A 20,749-nucleotide genomic window follows, 5' to 3' on the forward strand; every position below is an offset into this window, starting at 1 on the left:
CCACTCTCTGGGTGAAGAAATTCCTCCTCATTTCAGTCCTAAGTGGCCTACCCCTTATCCTTAGACTGACCCCTGGTTCTGGACTTCCCGACCATCGGGAACATCCTTCCTGCATCTAGTCTGTCCAATCCTGTCAGAATTTTATAAGTTTCAATGAGATCCCCTCTCATTCTTCTAACTCCAGCGAGTACAAGCCCAATCGACCCAATCTCTCCTCATACGTCATTCCTGCCATCCCAGGTATCAGCCTGGTGAATCTTCGCTGAACTCCTTCCATGGCAAGAACATCCTTCCTCAGGAAAGGCGACCAAAACTGTGCACAATACTCAAGATGTGGTCTCACCAACGCCCTGTACAACTGCAGCAAGACATCCTTGTTCCTGTACTCAAACCCTCTCGCTACAAAGGCCAACATGCCATTTGCCTTCTTAACCGCCTGCTGCACCTGCATGCTTACCTTCAGTGACTGGTGCACAAGGACACCCAGGTCTCGTTGCACTTCCCCTTCTCCCAATCTATTGCCGTTCAGATAATAATCTGCCTTCCTGTTTTAGCCACCAAAGTGGACAACCTCGCATTTATCTATGTGATATTGCATCTGCTATGCTTTTGCCCAATCACCCAACCTGTCCAAATCATCCTGGAGTTTCTCGGCATCCTCCTCACAGCACACACGCCCACCCAGCTTTGTGTCGTCTGCAAATTTGGAGATATTACATCTAGTTCCCTTGTCTAGATCATTAATATATATTGTGAATAGCTGGGGCCCAAGGAGCGATCCCTGCGGTACCCCACTAGTCACTGCCTGCCACTCGGAAAATGACCCGTTTATTCCCACTCTTTGCTTTCTGTCTGCCAACCAGTTCTCTATCCAAGTCAATACCTTGCCCCCAATCCCATGTGCCTTAACTTTACACGCTAATCTCTTTTGCGGGACCTTATCAAAAGCCTTCTGAAAGTCCAAATACACCACATCCACTGGGTCTCCCTTATCTATTTTACCAGTTACATCCTCAAATAATTCCAGTAGGTTAGTCAAGCACAATTTACCTTTTGTAAATCCATGTTGACTTTGTCCGATCCTGTCACTGTTTTCCAAGTGCTCTGCTATTACATCTTTTATAATGGACTCTAGCATTTTCCCCACTACCGATGTCAGGCTTACCGGTCTGTAATTCCCTGTTTTCTCTCTACAACCTTTTTTGAGTAGTGGGGTAACATTAGCTACCCTCCAATCCATGAGTACTGTTCCAGATTCCATCGAATGCTGGAAGATGATCAGCAAAGCATCAACTATTTCTAGGGCCACTTCCTTAAGTACCCTAGGATGTAGATTATCAGGCCCTGGGGATTTATTGGCCTTCAATCCCATCAATTTCCCTAACTCCATTTCCCTACAAATACTAATTTCTTTCAGTTCCTCCCTTTCATCAGACCCTATGTTCCCCGACATCTCTGGGAGGTTATTTGTGTCCTCCTTTGTGAGGACAGAACCAAAATATGTATTTAATTGGTCTGCCATTTCTTTGTTCCCCATTACAAATTCCCCTGATTCTGACTGCAAGGGACCTACGCTTGACTTCACCAATCTTTTTGCCTCTATCACCCTTTCAGGCAGGGAGTTCCAGATTCCAACCACCCTCTGGGTGAAAAAGTTTTCCCTCAAATCACCTCTAAACCTCCTGCCCCTTACCTTGAAACTATGCCCCCTGGTTATTGACCCCTCTACTAAGGGGAACAGTTCATTTCTATCTACCCTATCTGTGCCCCTCATAATTTTGTACACCTCAATCAGGTCCCCCCTCAGCCTTCTCTGCTCTAAGGAAAACAACCCCAGCCTGTCCAGTCTCTCTTCATAGCTGAAGCGCTCCAGCCCAGGTAAACATCCTGGTGAATCTCCTCTGCACCCTCTCCAATGTAATCACATCCTTCCTACGTGTGGCGACCAGAACTGCACACAGTATTCCAGCTGTGGCCTAACTAGCGTTTTGTACAGCTCCATCATAACCTCCCTGCTCTTATATTCTATGCCTCGGCTAATGAAGGCAAGTATCCCATATGCCTTTTTGCACACCAAGGTCCCTCTGATCCTCTGTCCTTCCTAGGGTCCTACCATTCATTGTGTATTATCTTGCCTTGTTAGTCCTCCCAAAATGCATCATCTTACACTTTTCAGGGTTAAATTCCATTTGTCACTGTTCTGCCCATCTAACCAACCAATCTATATCGTCCTGTAGCCTGAGACTTCCCTCCTCGCTATTTACCACTCCACCAATTTTTGTGCCATCTGCGAACTTACTGATCATACATCCAACATTCATATCTAAATCATTAATGTACACTACAAACAGCAAAGGACCCAGCACCGATCCCTGTGGTACACCACTGGACACAGGCTTCCAGTCACAAAAACAACCTTCGACCATCACCCTCTGCCTCCTGCCACTAAGCCAATTTTGGATCCAATGTGCCAAATTGCCCTGGATCCCATGGGCTCTTACCTTCTTGACCAGTCTCCCATGCTGGACTTTGTCAAAAGCCTTACTGAAGTCCATGTAGGCTACATCAACTGCACTACCCTCATCCACACACCTAGTCACCCTCTCAAAAAATTCAATCAAATTGGTTAGACATGATCTCCCCCTGACAAAGCTATGCTGACTATCCTTGATTAATCCTTGCCTCTCCAAGTGGAGACTAATTCTGTCCCTCAGAATTTTTTACAATAATTTCCCTACCACTGATGTTAGGCTCACTGGCCTGTAATTCCCTGGTTAACCCTACTACCCTTCTTGAATAATGGTACTACGTTAGCTGTCCTCCAGTCCTCTGGCACCTCCCCTGTGGCCAGAGAGGTTCTGAAAATTTGTGTCAGAGCCCCTGCAATCTCCTCCCTTGCCTCACGCAGCAGCCTGGGTTACATCTCATCTGGGCCTGAGGATTTATCCACTTTTAAAACCGCTAGTACCTCCTCCCTCTCAATACTAACTTGTTCAAGTATATCACAATCCCCCTGCCTGATTTCTGTGCCTACATCGTCCTTCTGCATAGTGAACACAGATGCAAAATATCCATTTGAAACCTCACCCACATCTTCCGGCTCTACACACAGATTGCCACTTTTGTCCCTAATGGGCCCTACTCTTTCCCTGGTTATCTTCTTGCCCTTAATATACTTATAAAACACCTTGGGATTCTCCTTTATTTTGCTCGCCAGTGTGTTTTCATGCCCCCTCTTCGCTCCCCTAATTTCTTTTTTAAGTACTCCCCTGCACTTTCTATACTCCTGTAGGGTGTCCACTGTTTTTAGTCCTTTGTATCTGCCAAAAGCCTCCCTTTTTTTCCTAATCCATTCTTGTATATCCCTTGACATCCAGGGTTCCCTGGGCTTGTTGGTCCCACCCTTGAACTTTACGGGAACATGTTGGCAATGTACTCTCTCTATTTCCTTTCTGAAATATTCCCGCTGCTCTGCTGAGGATTTTACTACAAGTGGGGAAAATGCTAGAGTCCATTATAAAAGATGTAATAGCAGAGCACTTGGAAAACAGTGACAGGATCGGACAAAGTCAACATGGATATACAAAAGGTAAATCGTGCTTGACTAATCTACTGGAATTTTTTGAGGATGTAACTGGTAGAATAGATAAGGAAGAACCAGTGGATGTGGTGTATTTGGACTTTCAGAAGGCTTTTGATAAGGTCCCGCATAAGAGCTTAGCGTGTAAAGTTAAGGCACATGGGATTGGGGGCAACGTACCGACTTGGATAAAGAAATGGTTGGCAGACAGGAAGCAAAGAGTTGGAATAAATGGCTCTTTTTCCGAGTGGCAGGCAGTGACTAGTGGGGTACCGCAGGGATCGGTCCTGGGACCTCAGCTATTCACAATATATATAAATGATCTAGACGAGGGAACTAGATGTAATATCTCCAAGTTTGCAGACGACACAAAGCTGGGTGGGCGTGTGTGCTGTGAGGAGGATGCCAAGAAACTCCAGTATGATTTGGACAGGTTGGGTGATTGGGCAGATGTATGGCAGATGCAATATAACGTGGATAAACACGAGGTTATCCACTTTGGTGGCAAAAACAGGAAGGCAGATTATTATCTGAACGGCAATAGATCGGGAGAAGGGGAAGTGCAACGAGACCTGGGTGTCCTTGTGTACCAGTCGCTGAAGGTAAGCATGCAGGTGCAGCAGGCGGTTAAGAAGGCAAATGGCATGTTGGCCTTCGTAGCGAGTGGGTTCGAGTACAGGAACAAGGATGTCTTGCTGCAGTTGTACAGGGCCTTGGTGAGACCACATCTTGAGTTTTGTGTGCAGTTTTGGTCGCCTTATCTGAGGAAGGGTGTTCTTGCCATGGAGGGAGTGCAGCGAAGATTCACCAGACTGATACCCTGGGATGGCAGGAATGACGTATGAGGAGAGATTGGGTCGATTGGGCTTATACTCGCTGGAGTTTAGAAGAATGAGAGGGGATCTCATTGAAACTTATAAAATTCTAACAGGACTAGACAGACTCGATGCAGGAAGGATGTTCCCGATGGCCAGGGAGTCCAGAACCAGGGGTCACAGTCTAAGGATAAGTGGTAAGCCATTTAGGACAGAGATGAGGAGGAATTTCTTCACCCCGAGAGTTGTGAGCCTGTGGAATTCTCTACCACAGAATGCAATGGAGGCCAATTCATTAAATATATTGAAGAAGGAGTTAGATATATTTCTTAAGGCTAAAAGGATCTGGGGAGAAGGCAGGGACAGGGTACTGAATTTGGATGATCAGCCATGATCTCATTGAATGGCGGAGCAGGCTCGAGGGACCGAATGGCCTACACCTGCTCCTATCTTCTATATTTCTATGTTCCTAAGTAGCTGATCCCAGTCCACTTTGGCCAGATCCTGCCTTATCATATTAAAATCGGCCTTCCCCCAATTTAGAACCTTTATTTCTGGTTCATCTTCTTTTCCATGACTACCTTAAATCTCACCGAATTATGGTCACTGCCACCAAAATGCTCTCCTACGGACACTTCTACCACTTGCCCAGCTACATTCCCTAGAATTAGGTCCAGTACCGCCCCCTCTCTTGTAGGACTTTCTATATGCTGGCTCATAAAGGACGCACCCTCTAAGCCTTTCACACTCTGACTATCTCAGTTAATATTGGGGAAGTTGAAATCCCCCACTATTATTACGCTATTATTTCTACACTTCTCTGAGATTTGCCTACATATCTGTTCCTCTATCTCCCCCTGACTGTTTGGGGGCCTACAGTACACTCCCAGCAAAGTGCTTGCCCCCTTTTTTGTTTTTAAGTACTACCCATATGGCCTCATTAGAGGAACCTGCTAAGATATCATCCCTCCTTACTGCAGTAATTGACTCCTTGATTAATATTGCGACACCCCCTCCTCTTTTACATCCCCCTCTGTCTCGCCTGAAGATTCTGTACCCCAGAATATTGAGCTGCCAGTCCTCCATTTACAGACGCTCCGTGACCAGTCCCCATTTGTCCTCCATTTACAGACGCTCCCTGACCAGTTCCCATTTCTCCTCCATTTACAGATGCTCCGACCAGTCACCATTTCTCCTCCATTTACAGATGCTCCCTGACCAGTCACCATTTCTCCTCCATTTACAGATGCTCCCTGACCAGTCACCATTTCTCCTCCATTTACAGACGCTCCCTGACCAGTCACCATTTCTCCTCCATTTACAGACGCTCCCTGACCAGTCACCATTTCTCCTCCATTTACAGACGCTCCCTGACCAGTCACCATTTCTCCTCCATTTACAGACGCTCCCTGACTCGCTGGGGATTTCCCAGCACTTCCTGGTTGTCCCGGAGTTTGTGTCTTAAACTGGCGGGTAGTTGTGGGGAGGCGGATAATGTTGAGTGTTTTAATAATGGGGCCTGGGGCCGCACTCGGGGTGTGAGCAGCCCGCGTCCCCCCCTTCCCCCGGGGTTTATTTATTTATTTATCTTTGGTTTTTTTTAATATACTTAGATGAATTTTTTATTATAATCAAGGCCACTGATTACAGCTTCTATGCAAATCTGCACATGCTCATAGAATTTGAGCCCTATAATATTAACACTCCTATAATGGTGTATAATAAAATCACCATTTAACATTTTTCAATCACAGTAATCATTGACCCCCACCCCAGATTGTATTCACCCTGAGCAACGCCATGAGAGATACACTAGTTACCTGAAGATTACTCTCGATTGCATTGGGAAAATAATTTGACTTGCGAGCAGATTAAGATCCCTGTATAAACCTTCATATAAACTCAGATATATTTCACATATCCTGGAATATAGCAGTTGAAATACACGAGCATTCAGTCACCTGTTTGCCAATACAATAGTTTCAGTTGAATTTGCTGCCTGTCTGTGAGAAGGTCATTGGCGGCAGCTTGGTAAAAGGAGCCCAGGCCAGTTTCTGATTACACCTTTCATTGGGTCCGATATAAATGTTGTGATCGTTTCTATAGCAACGAAGCCTGTGTGTGGACCTTGTGGGCAGACTGTGTTTCACTCAATGTAACTTCAGGTGCTGCTTCTGTCAGGAGATTTCTGTTTCTCTCTGCCCTGCTTGAGCAGTCTGAGGGAAGGGCCGATCAAGTAGAAGAACAGAATAGCAAAGATTTCACTATTTTACCATGAGCACTGGGCAGAGCCTGTCCACAGTGCGCTCCGACACTCACGCTGCTTTCTCAGTGTAATAATTTAACCCGCTCCCTGAGCTCGGGGTGTGAGCGGCCCGCGTCCCCCCGGGGTTTATGAACCCGGTCCCCGAGCTCGGGGTGTGAGCGGCCCGCGTCCCCCCGGGGTTCATGAACCCGCTCCCTGAGCCCGGGGTGTGAGCGGGCCGCGTCCCCCCGGGGTTCATGAACCCGCTCCCTGAGCCCGGGGTGTGAGCGGGCTGCGTCCCCCCGGGGTTCATGAACCAGCTCCCTGAGCTCGGGGTGTGAGCGGCCCGCGTCCCCCCGGGGTTCATGAACCCGCTCCCCGAGCTCGGGGTGTGAGCGGCCCGCGTCCCCCCGGGGTTCATGAACCCGCTCCCTGAGCTCGGGGTGTGAGCGGCCCGCGTCCCCCCGGGGTTTATGAACCCGCTCCCTGACTTCTCACCTGATGTGTCAGCACTGCTGCCAAGGTTCGCGCATGCTCAGCTCACACTGCCAGGGTGATTGACGGGAGCTCCGGACCAATAGGAAGAGCGGGGCGTGGCTGGAGGACCGAGCGGGCGGCGGGTCCTCCAACCAATCGGAGTGTGTGAGGGGCGGGGTTCACCTTTGAACCTGAACAACAGTGCGGAAGACCCAGAGGATAGTGTCCTAGGCGGGAGGCCCAACACGGAGGACCTCAGGCGGGGGACCTAGGGCGGAGCGGCAGGTCGCCAGAAGCGGAGTCGGGAGATGCTGTGGGTGAGCATGCTGCACGGTTTCTAAAGTTGAAGAACGGTCTCGGGCCCGAATGGGTTCCAGCGGCCCCGCCTGTGCTCCATCTGGTGGCAGCTGTGAGGCTTTGTTTCGGTGACGGGGGCCGGTTTGTGCGCTGCCATTTTGTTGGAGGAAAAACAGACTGTTCCCATCGATAGTATGGCGCTTGAACAGCCATAAGATGGGAAAAGAGAACGGGATAAAAGTAAAAAAGTAAAAGGAAAATAAAAGGAAGATAAAAGGCAAAACAAAGTAATATCGGCCAGGCGTAACGAATGTCTTGATGGTTGAGTCCTGTGAGTGATAACAGCAAGAAGAAGGGAATTTGAGTAGTCGTTTTCTTCTTTTACGGGATTTGAGAAAGTGGTTGGCTTCTTTTCTGTGGAAAGGTTGAAGACTGTGGATAAGGATTATGACATTATATGGTTGGATAACATCAAGTGAAGATGAGTTATTAGAGTGCCAATAGGACTGGCGTTGAACTGGTATTACTTGTTTGTTGAAGAAGTTTCGGGCTCTGGTTAAAAGTAGTTTACTTGAAGTCTTAAGTGATTTTTTAATATGGTTGTGGGATTTTGTATATTGTGGTGTTATTTAGTGTTAAAGCCTTCCTTAATCGAACGAACGAACGAACGCTCTAGTGAACGCACGCATGCGGATACAAATATATGCACGCACGCGTACACAATGGAACTTGCGTTCGACCGAATGAAGGGCCCTCGCTCCCCAGGATGAAGGCCCGCTTGGTGAGTGTGAAGCCTGCCGGACGGATGAACGAACACATAGGCATGCACGCAGATAGAAACGGCACACATGTACGCAGTCATGCACATGGAACTTACGCTTGAGCGAACAAACGGACAAATGGAGGAATGAATGAATGATTGAACGATGCCAGTTGGACTGGCGTGTACGGATTCTTGGTTTATTAAATAGTTGCAGTTTCTACTGTAAATATTATTGAATTACCTGTAAAATTTATTGTTGTATTTATATTGTTGACCATAATTGGTCAATGAATGTAATTCATTTATTATGTAACGGATGAAAAAAAAAATGAACCCTGGGGGGACGCGGGCTGCTCACACCCTGAGTGCGGCCCCAGGCCCCATTATTAAAACACTCAACATTATCCGCTTCACACAAGCCCGGGGTGGGCCTGAGGCCCCGAACAAGAGCCTCCGGGCCGGGCGTTTGCCCCGAGCGGGGCGGCAGCTACGAGCTTTCTCCCGGTGACAGGCCCGGGGTAACGGCCGCCATCTTGAGAGGCTCAGGGAACAGCAGGGCGCATGCGCGGCCCCCTTGGCCAGGAACCAGGAGGAGAGAATCTTGTCAATTTCTATCCTGGACTCACAGTGATGGCTTTTGTAAACTCCTTTTACAGGCTGAGAGAAGGGCAGCATTTACACACAGCAAACTCAAACCAAACATCACATCAAGATCTGACAGAGTCACTCCATTCATCAGGACCTGAATATCATCGGCCTTTGAATGTGGAAGGAGAAATGTCTGCCTGTTCTGTCTGTGGGAAAAGATTTCAAACATCAGTGTGACTGGAAAAGCACTGAGACACACACACCTGAGTGAGAGTGTTCTGAGGGACTTCCTAAGAAGAAGAAGAAGCACTGACTGTGGAAAGAGCTTTAACCAGTTACACAGCCTGAAAAAACATCCCACCATTCACAGCGGAGAGAAACCGTACACGTGTTCTGTGTGTGGACAAGGCTTCAACTGATCGTCCAACCTGGAGAGACACAAGGACACCCGCACCATGGAGAAACTGTGGAAATGTGGGGATTGTGGGAAGCAATTCAATTACCCATCTGAGCTGAAAACTCATCAACGCAGTCACACCAGGGAGAGGCCGTTCACCTGCTCCGTGTGTGGGAAGGGATTCACTCTGTCGTCCAGCCTCCATTTACACCAGCGAGTCCACAATGATGAGAGACCTTTTAAATACTCTGACTGTGGGAACTGCTTTAAACTCTCTGCAGATTTTATTAAACATCAGCTTGTTCACACTGACGAGAGACCATTCAGTTGTACTCACTGCGAGAAGAGCTTCAGGCAGTCATCTCACCTCATTCAACACCAGCGAGTTCACACTGGGGAGAGGCTGTTTATCTGTTCTGTATGTGGGAAGGGATTCACTCATGCATCCAATCTTCAAACGCACCAAGGGGTTCACACTGGGGAGAGGATATTCACCTGCTCCGTGTGTGGAAAAGGATTTACACAGTCATCCCACCTGCTGACACACCAACTTGTTCACCTTGATAGAGCTTTTAAATGTGCTGACTGTGAGAAGAGCTTTAAAAGCGCAAAGGACCTGCAGACACACCAACGCAGTCACACCAGGGAGAGGCCATTCACCTGCTCCGTGTGTGGGAAAGGATTCACTCGATCATCCAGTCTCGAGGCCCGCCAACGCACTCACAGCGGAGAGAGGCTGTTCACCTGCTGTGTGTGGGCAGGGATTCACTACTTCATCCAACCTGCGGACACACCAAGTTCACACAAGGAGAATCCGTTCACCTGCTCCATGTGTGGGAAGGGATTCACTCGATCATCTTACCTGGTGAGACACCAGCAAGTTCATAAGTGACTGTAGGGGTAGGATTCTGCTGTTAATCACATCCTATGTTTGTTTCTACCAATGTTATTAACCCCTATAACTGGGCTGTGTTGTGTTTGTTATTTCTCCAAGATAAGGGACTAATTGATGTCCATCGTAGGTCCTTTTCTCCTTTTGAACTCTAGATTATTTCAGTTCTCATACCTCCGGTTACTCTCGTGGACAAGTCCCAGCTCCCCGGACCTTCCAGAGTGCCTCTCCCAGCCTTGGTATCCAGGGAAGGTATCGGTAACACGCCCGGGATCACTGAATACGAACTCAGTCTGTTAATCACTTTCAGCTACTGGACTTAGTGTGTGCCCCACAGCATTTCTCTCACCTTCAATGTGTGAATAGAGCATCACGCCTGCAAACCTGGTTTTAAATTTATTCAGCAAATCTATTTAACAGAAGCTTGCAGGGTGATGAGGCAGTGTTGAGGTGCTGCTGTATCAGCCTTGGCTCAGTTGGTAGCACTCTCGCCTGAGTCAGAAGGCTGTGGGTTCAAGTCCCACCCCAGAGAGTTGAGCACAAGAATGTAGGCTGACACTCCTGTGCAGTACTGATGGAGTGCTGCACTGTCGGAAGTGCCATCTTTTGGATGAAACATTAAACCGAGGCCCCGTCTGCTCTCTCGGGTGGAAAAGATCCCATGGCACTATTGAGAAGAAGAGCATGGGAGTGATCTCTGGTGTCCTGGCCAATATTTATCACTAAAATAAAACAGATGATCTGGTCATTATCACATTGCTGTTTGTGGGAGCTTGCTGTGCGCAAATTGGCTGCCGCATTTTCTACATTACAACAGTGACTACGATTCAAAAGTACTTGATTGGCTGTAAAGTGTTTTGGGACGTCCTGAGGTCATGAAGGAGGCTGTATAAATGCAAGTCTCATCTTTACTCTGCATTGTGCCTGTAATATAGAGACATAGAAACATAGAAGATAGGAGTAGGCCATTCGGCCCTTCGAGCCTGCTCCGCCATTCAATGAGATCATGGCTGATCATCCAAACTCGGTACCCTGTCCCTGCCTTCTCCCCATACCCCTTGATCCCTTTAGCCTTAAGAAATATATCTAACTCTTTCTTGAATATACTTAATGAACTGCCCTCCACCGCCCTCTGGCAGAGAATTCCACAGGTTCACCACTCTCTCTGGGTGAAGAAGTTCCTCCTCATTTCAGTCCTAAATGGCTTACCCCTTATCCTTAGACTATGACCCCTGGTTCTGGATAACTGAAGATTAGTCCCAGTGCAACTTTTTGCTGTCATGAAATGAGTGTGTCTTTTAATGAGCCTCACGTCCTTCCTCATGTCGGCTGCAATTGTGTAGAAAGGGGATGTGTAAAGAGATGGTCTGTGTATGGAGATGTGAAAGAAGGAAACGGTGTGTGTGTGTGATAGTGACACAGCCTTGTGGTCGCAGTCAGAACAATGCACAGATATCCTTGTGGTTATGGTTTGGGCAGGGCCAGATCAATAATGTAGTAAACAAGTTAAATATAAATATCACCAGTGTAGTCGCAGCTTGTTAGAACAGACCTGGGGAGAAGAGAGTTCTGAATCCACTGTATTATCCCTGTTCTCCGAATCAGGTAACTATACTCTGCATCTTTGCAATGCTGTTAATAAAGTCAGTGGAAAAACAATCCGTTGTGGTTTCAGACACCAGATAATCAAGCTCACAACAAGACTCAAATTTTAGAGTCAACAAGATGAACACCAAACACATCACGACCCAATACTCCAGCTCTATATTCACATGAGAGAGTCTGTTATCACACTCATCGAGTCTTTTTCCGAGTGGAAGGCAGTGACTAGTCGGGTACCGCAGGGATCGGTGCTAGGACCCCAGTTATTCACAATATATATTAATGATCTAGACGAGGGAACTAGATGTAATATCTCCAAGTTTGCAGATGACACAAAGCTGGGTGGGGATGTGTGCTGTGAGGAGAATGCAGAGAAACTCCAGTATGATTTGGACAGGTTGGGCGATATGGCAGATGCAGTATAATGTGGATAAATGTGAGGTTATCCACTTTGGTAGCAAAAACAGGAAGGCAGATTATTATCTGAACGGCAATAGATTGTGAAAAGGGGAAGTGCAACGAGACCTGGGTGTCCTTGTGCACCAGTCGCTGAAGGTAAGCATGCAGGTGCAGCAGGCGGTAAAGAAGGCAAATTGTATGTTGGCCTTCATAGAGAGAGGATTTGAGTACAGGAACAAGGATGTCTTGCTGCAGTTGTACAGGGCCTTGGTGAGACCACACCTGGAGTACTGTGTGCAGTTTTGGTCGCCTTATCTGAGGAAGGATGTTCTTTCCATGGAGGGAGTGCAGCGAAGATTCACCAGACTGATACCTGGGATGGCAGGAATGACTTATGAGGAGAGATTGGGTCGATTAGGCTTATAGTTGCTGGAGTTTAGAAGAAGGAGAGGGGATCTCATTGAAACTTATAAAATTCTAACAGGACTAGACAGACTAGATGCAGGACGGCTGTTCCCAATGGTGGGGGAGTCCAGAACCAGGGGTCACAGTCTGTGGATAAGGGGTAAGCCATTTAGGACTGAGATGAGGAGGAATTTCTTCACCCAGAGAGTGGTGAATCTGTGGAATTCTCTACCACAGAAGACAGTTGAGGCCAATTCATTAAATTATATTTAAGAAGGATTAAGATATTTTTCTTAAGGCTAATGGGACCCAGGGATATGGGGAGAAAGCAGGGACAGGGTACTGAATTTGGATGATCAGCCATGATCTCACTGAATGGTGGAGCAGGCTCGAGGGGCCGAATGGCCCACTCCTGCTCCTAACTTCTATGTTTCTATGCCATTTGCCTTATTGGTTGCTGTACCTGCATGCTAGCTTTCTGTGATTCTTTCATGAGGACACCCAAATCTCTCTGAACACCAACATCTGAAAGTTTCTCACCATTTAAAAAATATTCAGTTTTTCTATTCTTCCTACCAAAGTGAATAACCTCACATTTCCCTACATTATACTCCATCTGCCACCTTACTGCCCACTCACTTAGTCTATCTATCTCCCTTTGCAGACTCTGTGTTCTCCTCACAGCTTACTGTCCCACCTAGCTTTGTATCACCAGCAAACTTGGATACATTACACTCGGTCCCTTCATCTAGGTCATTAATATAGATTGTAAATAGCTGAGGCCCCAACACTGATCCTTGCGGCACCCCACTAGTTACAGACTGCCAACCTGAAATAGATCCGTTTATCCCTACTCTCTGTTTTCTGCCCGTTAACCAATCCTCTCTCCATAGCTAGGAGAGGCACTCTGGAATGTATGGCGAGCTGGGACTTGTCCATGAAAGTAACCAAAGGTATGAGAAGTGAAATAATCTAGAGTTAGAAAGGAGAAAAGGCCCAAAAATGGAGCAGTCGACAACAGGACATCAATTAGTCTCCTCTTCTCTTGGAGAAATCAAGGACTCGACACACTGTGTTTGAAACAAAGCTGATTTATTTGACATACCAAAATATTAAACTCCAGCCCAGTTATAGGAGTTATTAAAATTAGCAGAAACAAACGCGACCTACCATAATGAACGTGGTTCAGTCCTGGATGTGATTAACAGCAGCAATATCAGCAGAATCCAACCCCTGCAGTCGATCATGAACTCGCTGGTGTTTCAGCAGGTTAGATGACTGAGTGAATCCCTTCCCACACATGGAGCAGGTGAATGGCCTCTCCCCAGTGTGAACTCGCTGGTATACAATGAGGTTGCAAGAATGCCTGAACCTCTTCCTGCAGTGAGAGCAACTGAACGGTCTCTCATCAGTGTGAACTCGCTGATGTTGAATTAGTCCCTCAGAACTTTTAAAGCAGTTCCCACAATCAGTGCATTTAAAAGGTCTCTCATCACTGTGAACTCGCTGGTGTGATCGGAGGGCAGATGAGTGAGTGAATCCCTTCTCGCACACGGAGCCGGTGAACAGTCTCTCCCCGGTGTGACTGTGTCGGAGTTTCCAGCTGGGATGGGTAATTTGAATCCCTTCCCACAATCCCCACATTGCCACGGTTTCTCCGTGGTGCGGGTGTCCTTGTGTCTCTCCAGGTTGGATGATCAGTTGAAGCCTCGTTCACACACAGAACACGTGTACGGTTTCTCCCCTCTGTGAACGGTGTGATGTTTTTTCAGGCTGTGTAACTGGTTAAAGCTCTTTCCACAGTCAGTGCACTGGAACACTCACTTGGGTGTGTGTGTCTCGGTGCTTTTCCAGTCACACTGATGTTTGAAATCTTTTCCCACAGACAGAACAGACAAACATTCCTCCTTCCACATTCAAGGGCCGATGATATTCAGGTCCTGATGAATTGAGTGACTGTCAGATCTTGACGTGATATTTGGTTTGAGTTTCATGTCTGCAAATCCTCCCCTTCTAACAGCCTGTAAAAGGAGTTTACAAAAGTCATCACTGTAAATACAGGATAGAAATTCAGAACAGACAATTCTAGTTTCTATGGAACATTCTTTCCTCTCTTGCTCCCCCAAAGCTGTAAATCCCCGTCCCACACACTCTCCCTCCTCCCTGTGCTGAAATCCAAACCCATCGCACCATCTCCAACATTTCTTTCCTCCACTCCCAGTTTCCCCCTCCCTCTACTCTGGTTGGGTTCAATTCTACAACCGCTGTGTGCAGAGTGAGAATAGAATCAATGAGTCAATGATTGTCTCTCCTGGTCACTGGGACCCTGAAGCCCCGCCCACTCTCTGTACCAAGATGGCCACGCATGCGCCCTGCTGCAGGTGGAACCGGTCTGTCTTTCCTCCACCAAGATGGTGGCGCGTAACCCAGGCCTGTCGCCAAGAAAAAGCCTCACCGCTGCCATCCGGTTGAACACAGACCGGGCCGCTGGATCTCATTCGGGCCTGAGGCCGTTCTCCAACTTTTTAAGCCCTGTGGCGCGGCCTACCCGCAGTTTATTAATCTCCCGACCCCGCTGACCTGCAGCTCCACCCAGCGACCGCGCAGAGCCTGTCCCACACCTGCGCGCTGGGCTCCTGACATCCCCAGAAAACCTGAAAGAGGAATCTGGATTGTCCCCGTCACTCATTCTTAAAGGGACAGCACCCTGTGTCTGGGCAGCTGCCGTTAAAGGGACAGACACAGCTTCACCCTTCTCCATTATAAATAAAAACAGGAAATACTCAGCAGATCAGGCAGCATCTGTGGAGAGAGAATCAGCGTTAATAGATAGATCTTCTTTAACCAACTTCTTAGACTTTTTTGAAAGAGACGACGTCCCGAATTAAATGGGGTGTATCCCGAATTAAATGGTGTAGTGTACCTGGACATCCAAAAGGCCTTTGACAAAGTATTGCATGAGAGACTTCTTTACAAACCAAAGTCAGGACTGAAAGCCAATAAATCCCCTGGACCTGATGGCCTACATCCTAGGGTTTTGAAAGAGGTGGCCAAAGAGATAGTGGATGCATTGGTTGTCATTTTCCAAAATTCCAGATTCTAGAATGGTTCCCGCGGATTGGAAGGTACCAAATGTAACTCCACTATTTAAGAAAGACCGCCTATTTCCACCTCTGTAACATCGCCCATCTCGGCCCTTGCCTCAGCTCATCCACTGCTGAAACCCTCATCCATGCCTTTGTTACCTCTAAACTTGACTATTCCAATGCACTCCTGGCTGGCCTCCCACATTCCACCCTACGTAAACTTGAGGTCATCCAAAACTCGGCTGCCCGTGTCCTAACTCGCACCATTCCCGTTCGCCCATCTCTCCTGTGCTCGCTGACCTACATTGACTCCCAGTTAAGCAACACCTCAATTTCAAAATTCTCATCCTTATTTTCAAATCCCTCCATGGCCTCGGCCCTCCCTATCTCTGTAATTCCTTCAGCCCCGCGATATCTGCGCTCCTCTAATTCTGCCCTTTTGAGCATCCCTGATTATAATCACTCAACCATTGGTGGCCGTGCCTTCTGCTGCCTCGGCCCTAAGCTCTGGAATCCCCTGCCTCACTACCTCTCTTTCCTCCTTTAAAATGCTCCTGAAAACCTACCTCTTTGACCAAGCTTTCGGTAACCTTCCAAAATTTATCCTTATGTGGCTCGGTGTCAAATTTTCTGTCTTACAATACTCCTGTGCAGTGCCTTGGGATGCTTAAAGGTGCTATATAAATACAAGTTGTTGTTAGAACATAACATAAGAAATAGGAGCAGGAGTAGGCCAATCGGCCCCTCGAGCCTGCTCCGCCATTCAATAAGATCATGGCTGATCTGATCCTAACCTCAAATCTTCTATCACTCTGCATCCACCCGAACCCATGTGATCTCCCGGGAGAGGCGAAAAACCAGATAAAGACCCAATGGCCAATTTGGGAGAAAAAAATCTGGGAAATTCCTCTCCGACCCATCTAGGCGATCGAAATTCTTCCAGGAGATCACTCTGTCCCTTTATTTTCTACAGTACTTACCTTCTGTAAAGGCGATCTCCACCCCAGCCAGGAACAGGAATAAAACCATCTCCTGAAATCTAACAGAATTAGAACACAGTAGGAGCAGAACAAGGCTACACGGCCCCTGGGCCCACTCCACTACCCACAGGGCCATGACCATTCCGAACCTAGACTCATGTCCAATTTCCTGCCCGCTCCCCGTAACCCTTAATTCCCTTTACTTCTAGGAAACTATCTATTTCTCTTTTAAATGTATTTAATGATGTAGCTTCCACAGCTTTCTGGGGCAGCAAATTCCACAAACCTACCACCCTCTGAGTGAAGAAGTTTCTCCTCATCTCAGTTTTGAATGAGCAGCCCCTTATTTTAAGATTATGCCCCCTAGTTCTAGTTTCACCCATCATTGGGAACATCCTCACCGCATCCACCCGATCAAGCCCCTTCACAATCTTATATGTTTCAATAAGATCGCCTCTCATTCTTCTGAACTCCAATGAGTAGAGTCCCAATCTACTCAACCTCTCCTCATATGACCACCCCCTCATTCCCGGGATTAACCGAGTGAACCTTCTTTGTACTGACTCGAGAGCAAGTATGTCTTTTCTTAAGTATGGACACCAAAACTGTATGCAGTATTCCAGGTGCGGCCTCACCAAACCTTGTACAACTGCAGCAATACCTCCCTGTTTTTATATTCCAACCCCCTAGCAATAAAAGCCAACATTCCATTGGCCTTCTTAATCACTTGCTGCACCTGCATACTAACTTTTTGAGTTTCGTGCACCAGGACCCCCAGATCCCTTTGTACTACAGTACTTTCCAGTTTCTTGCCATTAAGATAATAACTTGCTCTATGATTTTTCCTGCCAAAGTGCATAACCTCACACTTTCCAGTATTGTATTCCATCTGCCAAATCTCTGCCCACTTACTTAGCCTGTCTATGTCCCTTTGCAGGTTTTTTATGTCCTCCTCACTCACTACTTTCCGTCCCATCTTTGTATCATCTGCAAACTTTGATATGTTACACTCGGTCCCCTCCTCCAAATCGTTAATATAGATTGTAAAGAGTTGGGGACCCAGCACTGACCCCTGCGGAACACCACTAGTTACTGGTTGCCAATCTGAGAACGAACCATTTATCCCAACTCTCTGCTTTCTGTTAGAGAGCCAATCCTCCACCCACGCCAGAATATTACCCCCAATCCCGTGATTTTTTATCTTGAGCAATAATCTTTTGTGTGGCACCTTGTCAAATGCCTTTTGGAAGTCTAAATACACTACGTCCACTGGTTCCCCTTTATCCACCCTGTATGTTACTTCCTCAAAAAACTCAAGCAAGTTTGTTAAACATGACTTCCCCTTCATGAAACCATGCTGAGTTTGCCCTATTAAATTATGTTTATCCAAATGTCCCGTTACTGTCTCCTTAATAATGGACTCTAACATTTTACCAACCACAGATGTTAGGCTAACCGGTCTATAGTTTCCAGCCTTCTGCCTACTACCCTTTTTAAATAAGGGTGTTACATTAGCAGTTTTCCAATCTGCCGGGACCTTTGCTGAGTCCAGTGAGTTTTGGAAAATTATTACCAATGCATCCACAATCCCTACCGCTACTTCCCTCAAGACCCTAGGATGCAAGCCATCAGGTCCAGGGGATTTATCCGCCTTGAGTCCCATTATTTTACCAAGTACCACTTCCTTAGTGATTTTAATTGTATTTAGTTCCTCCCCCCCTAGAGCCCCCTGTTTGTCCAGTGTTGGGATATTCTTAGTGTCCTCTACTGTAAAGACTGATACAAAATAATTGTTCAGTGTTTTTGCCATCTCCATGTTTCCCACCATTAATTTCCCGGTCTCATCCTCTAAGGGACCAACATTTACTTTAGCCACCCTTTTTCTTTTTATATAACTATAGAAACTTTTACTGTCTGTTTTTATATTTTTTGCTAATTTACTTTCATAATCTATCTTCCCTTTCTTAATCAATCTTTTTGTTATTTTTTGCTGTCTTTTAAAGACTTCCCAATCTTCCATCCTCCCACTAGATTTGGCTACCTTATATGCCCTTGTTTTTAGTCGAATACTATCCTTAATTACTTTACTTAGCCACGGATGGCTATCTTCTTTTACACCCTTTTTTCCTCAGTGGAATATATTTTTTTTGGAAGTTGTAAAATAACTTGTTGTTGAAAGGAGGGAGTGAGAAAACAGGGAACGACAGACCTGTTAGCCTGGCATCCGTAGTAGGGAAAATGCTAGAATCTATTGTTAAGGACATGGTAACAGGGCACTTAGAAAATAATAATAAGATTGGGCAGAGTCAACACAGATTTATGAAAGGGAAATCATGTTTGACAAATCTGTTCGTGTTTTTTTGAGGTTGCAACTAGCAGAATAGATCAGGGGGAACCAGTGGATGTGGTGTATTTAGATTTTCACAAAGCATTCGATAAGGTGTCACACAAGAGGTTATTAAATAAAAGCACTACTGGCGCGAATTCATGAACGAATTTCTCTTATCGCCTGGCATGCTCTCCTCCTTCCAGATCTCAGAGATGCCGTAATTGTGACCATCTTCAAGAAAGGTGACCAGTCCGATTGCGGTAATTACAGAGGAGTTTCCCTGCTGTCTGCCACAGGGAAAGTCATCACAAGAATCCTCCTCAATCACCTTCTCCCAGTGGCCAAAGAGCTCCTCCCAGAGTCGCAATGCGGATTCCGCCCACTAAGGGGCACAATGGACATGATCTTCACCACGCGTCAACTACAAGAAAAATGCAGGGAACAGCACCAACCGCTGTACATGGCCGCCTTTGATCTCACAAAGGCCTTCGACACTGTCAACCGTGAGGGATTATGGAGTATCCTCAAATTCGGCTGCCCTCAAAAGTTTGTCACCATCCTCCGCCTGCTTCACGACGACATGCAAGCCGTGATCCTGACCAACGGTTCCACCACAGACCCAATTCATGTACGGACCGGGGTCAAGCAAGGCTGTGTCATCGCACCAACGCTCTTCTCGATCTTCCTTGCTGCAATGCTTCATCTCGCCCTCAGTAAGCTCCCCACTGGAGTGGAGCTAATTTACAGAACAAACGGGAAACTGTTCAACCTCCGTCTCCTCCAGTCCAGATCCAAGGTTGTCCCACCCTCTGTCGTCGAATTATAGTATGCAGACGATGCTTGCGTCTGCGCTCACTCAGAGGTCAACTCCAAACCATCGTCAACACCTTCACTGGAACGTACGAAGCATGGGCCTTGCACTAAACATCCGTAAGACAAAGGTCCTCGACCAACCTGCTCCCGCCACACAGTACTGCTCCCCGATTATCAAAATCCACGACAAGGCCTTGGACAACGTGGACCACTTTCCATACCTCGGGAGCCTACTGTCAACAAGGGCAGACATCGGCGACGAAGTCCAACACCGCCTTCAGTGCGCCAGTGCAGCCTTCGGTCGCCTGAGGAAGAGAGTGTTTGAAGACTAGGACCTCAAACCTGGCACTAAGCTCATGGTCTGCAGAGCAGCTGTGATACCCACCTTGCTGTATGCCTCAGAGACATGGACCATGTACAGCAGGCACCTCAAAGCACTGGAGAGGTACCACCAACGCTGCCTCCACAAGATCCTGCAAATCCATTGGCAGGATAGGCACACCAACATCGGTGTTCTTGCTCAGGCCAACATCCCCAGCATCGAAACTTTGACCATGCTCACATCGTCCGCATGCCCGATACGAGATTCCCAAAACAAGCGCTCTATTCAGAGCTCCGGCACGGCAAGAGAGCCCCAGGTGGGCAGAGGAAACGCTTCAAGGACACCCTCAAAGCCTCCTTGAAAAAGTGTAACATCCCCACCGACACCTGGGAATCCCTGGCCCAAGACCGCACAAAGTGTAAGAGAAGCATCCGGGAAGGCGCCGAACACCTCGAGTCTCTTCGCCGGTAGCAAGCGGAAGCCAAGCGCAGGCAGCACAAGGAGCGCACGTCAACCCAAGTTCCCCACCCACCCGCCCCTTCAACCACCGTCTGCCCCACCTGTGACAGAGACTGTAGGTCCCGCATGGACTCATCAGTCACCTGAGAACTCATTTTTAATGTGGAAGCAAGTCATCCTCGGTTCTGAGGGACTGCCTAAGAAACAAAATTAGGACTTATGGGATTGGGGGTAATATACTAGCATGGATTGAGGATTGGTTAACGGACAGAAAACAGAGAGTAGGAATAAATGGGTCAT

At 47.3% G+C, this 20,749-nt stretch overlaps 1 protein-coding gene across 1 annotated transcript; it reads left to right on the plus strand.

The window, feature by feature from the left end:
• The first annotated feature begins 7,430 nt into the window (after nt 1–7,430).
• Nucleotides 7,431–10,231, plus strand: LOC147118990 (uncharacterized). The gene has a single exon (XM_085984734.1). The coding sequence runs from the start codon at nt 9,221–9,223 to the stop codon at nt 10,052–10,054; it is 834 nt and encodes a 277-aa protein (XP_085840860.1). The 5' UTR covers nt 7,431–9,220; the 3' UTR covers nt 10,055–10,231.
• The last annotated feature ends 10,518 nt before the right edge of the window (nt 10,232–20,749 follow it).

This window comes from Somniosus microcephalus, chromosome 4, assembly GCF_052327205.1.
Source record: "Somniosus microcephalus isolate GS21.2 chromosome 4, FLI_Smic_1.0, whole genome shotgun sequence".
Lineage (NCBI taxonomy): Eukaryota > Metazoa > Chordata > Chondrichthyes > Squaliformes > Somniosidae > Somniosus > Somniosus microcephalus.

What these genes read in the sequence shown, in the direction of transcription:
- LOC147118990 (XM_085984734.1), top strand. Translation starts at nt 9,221, where the DNA reads ATGGAGAAACTGTGGAAATGTGGGGATTGTGGGAAGCAATTCAATTAC.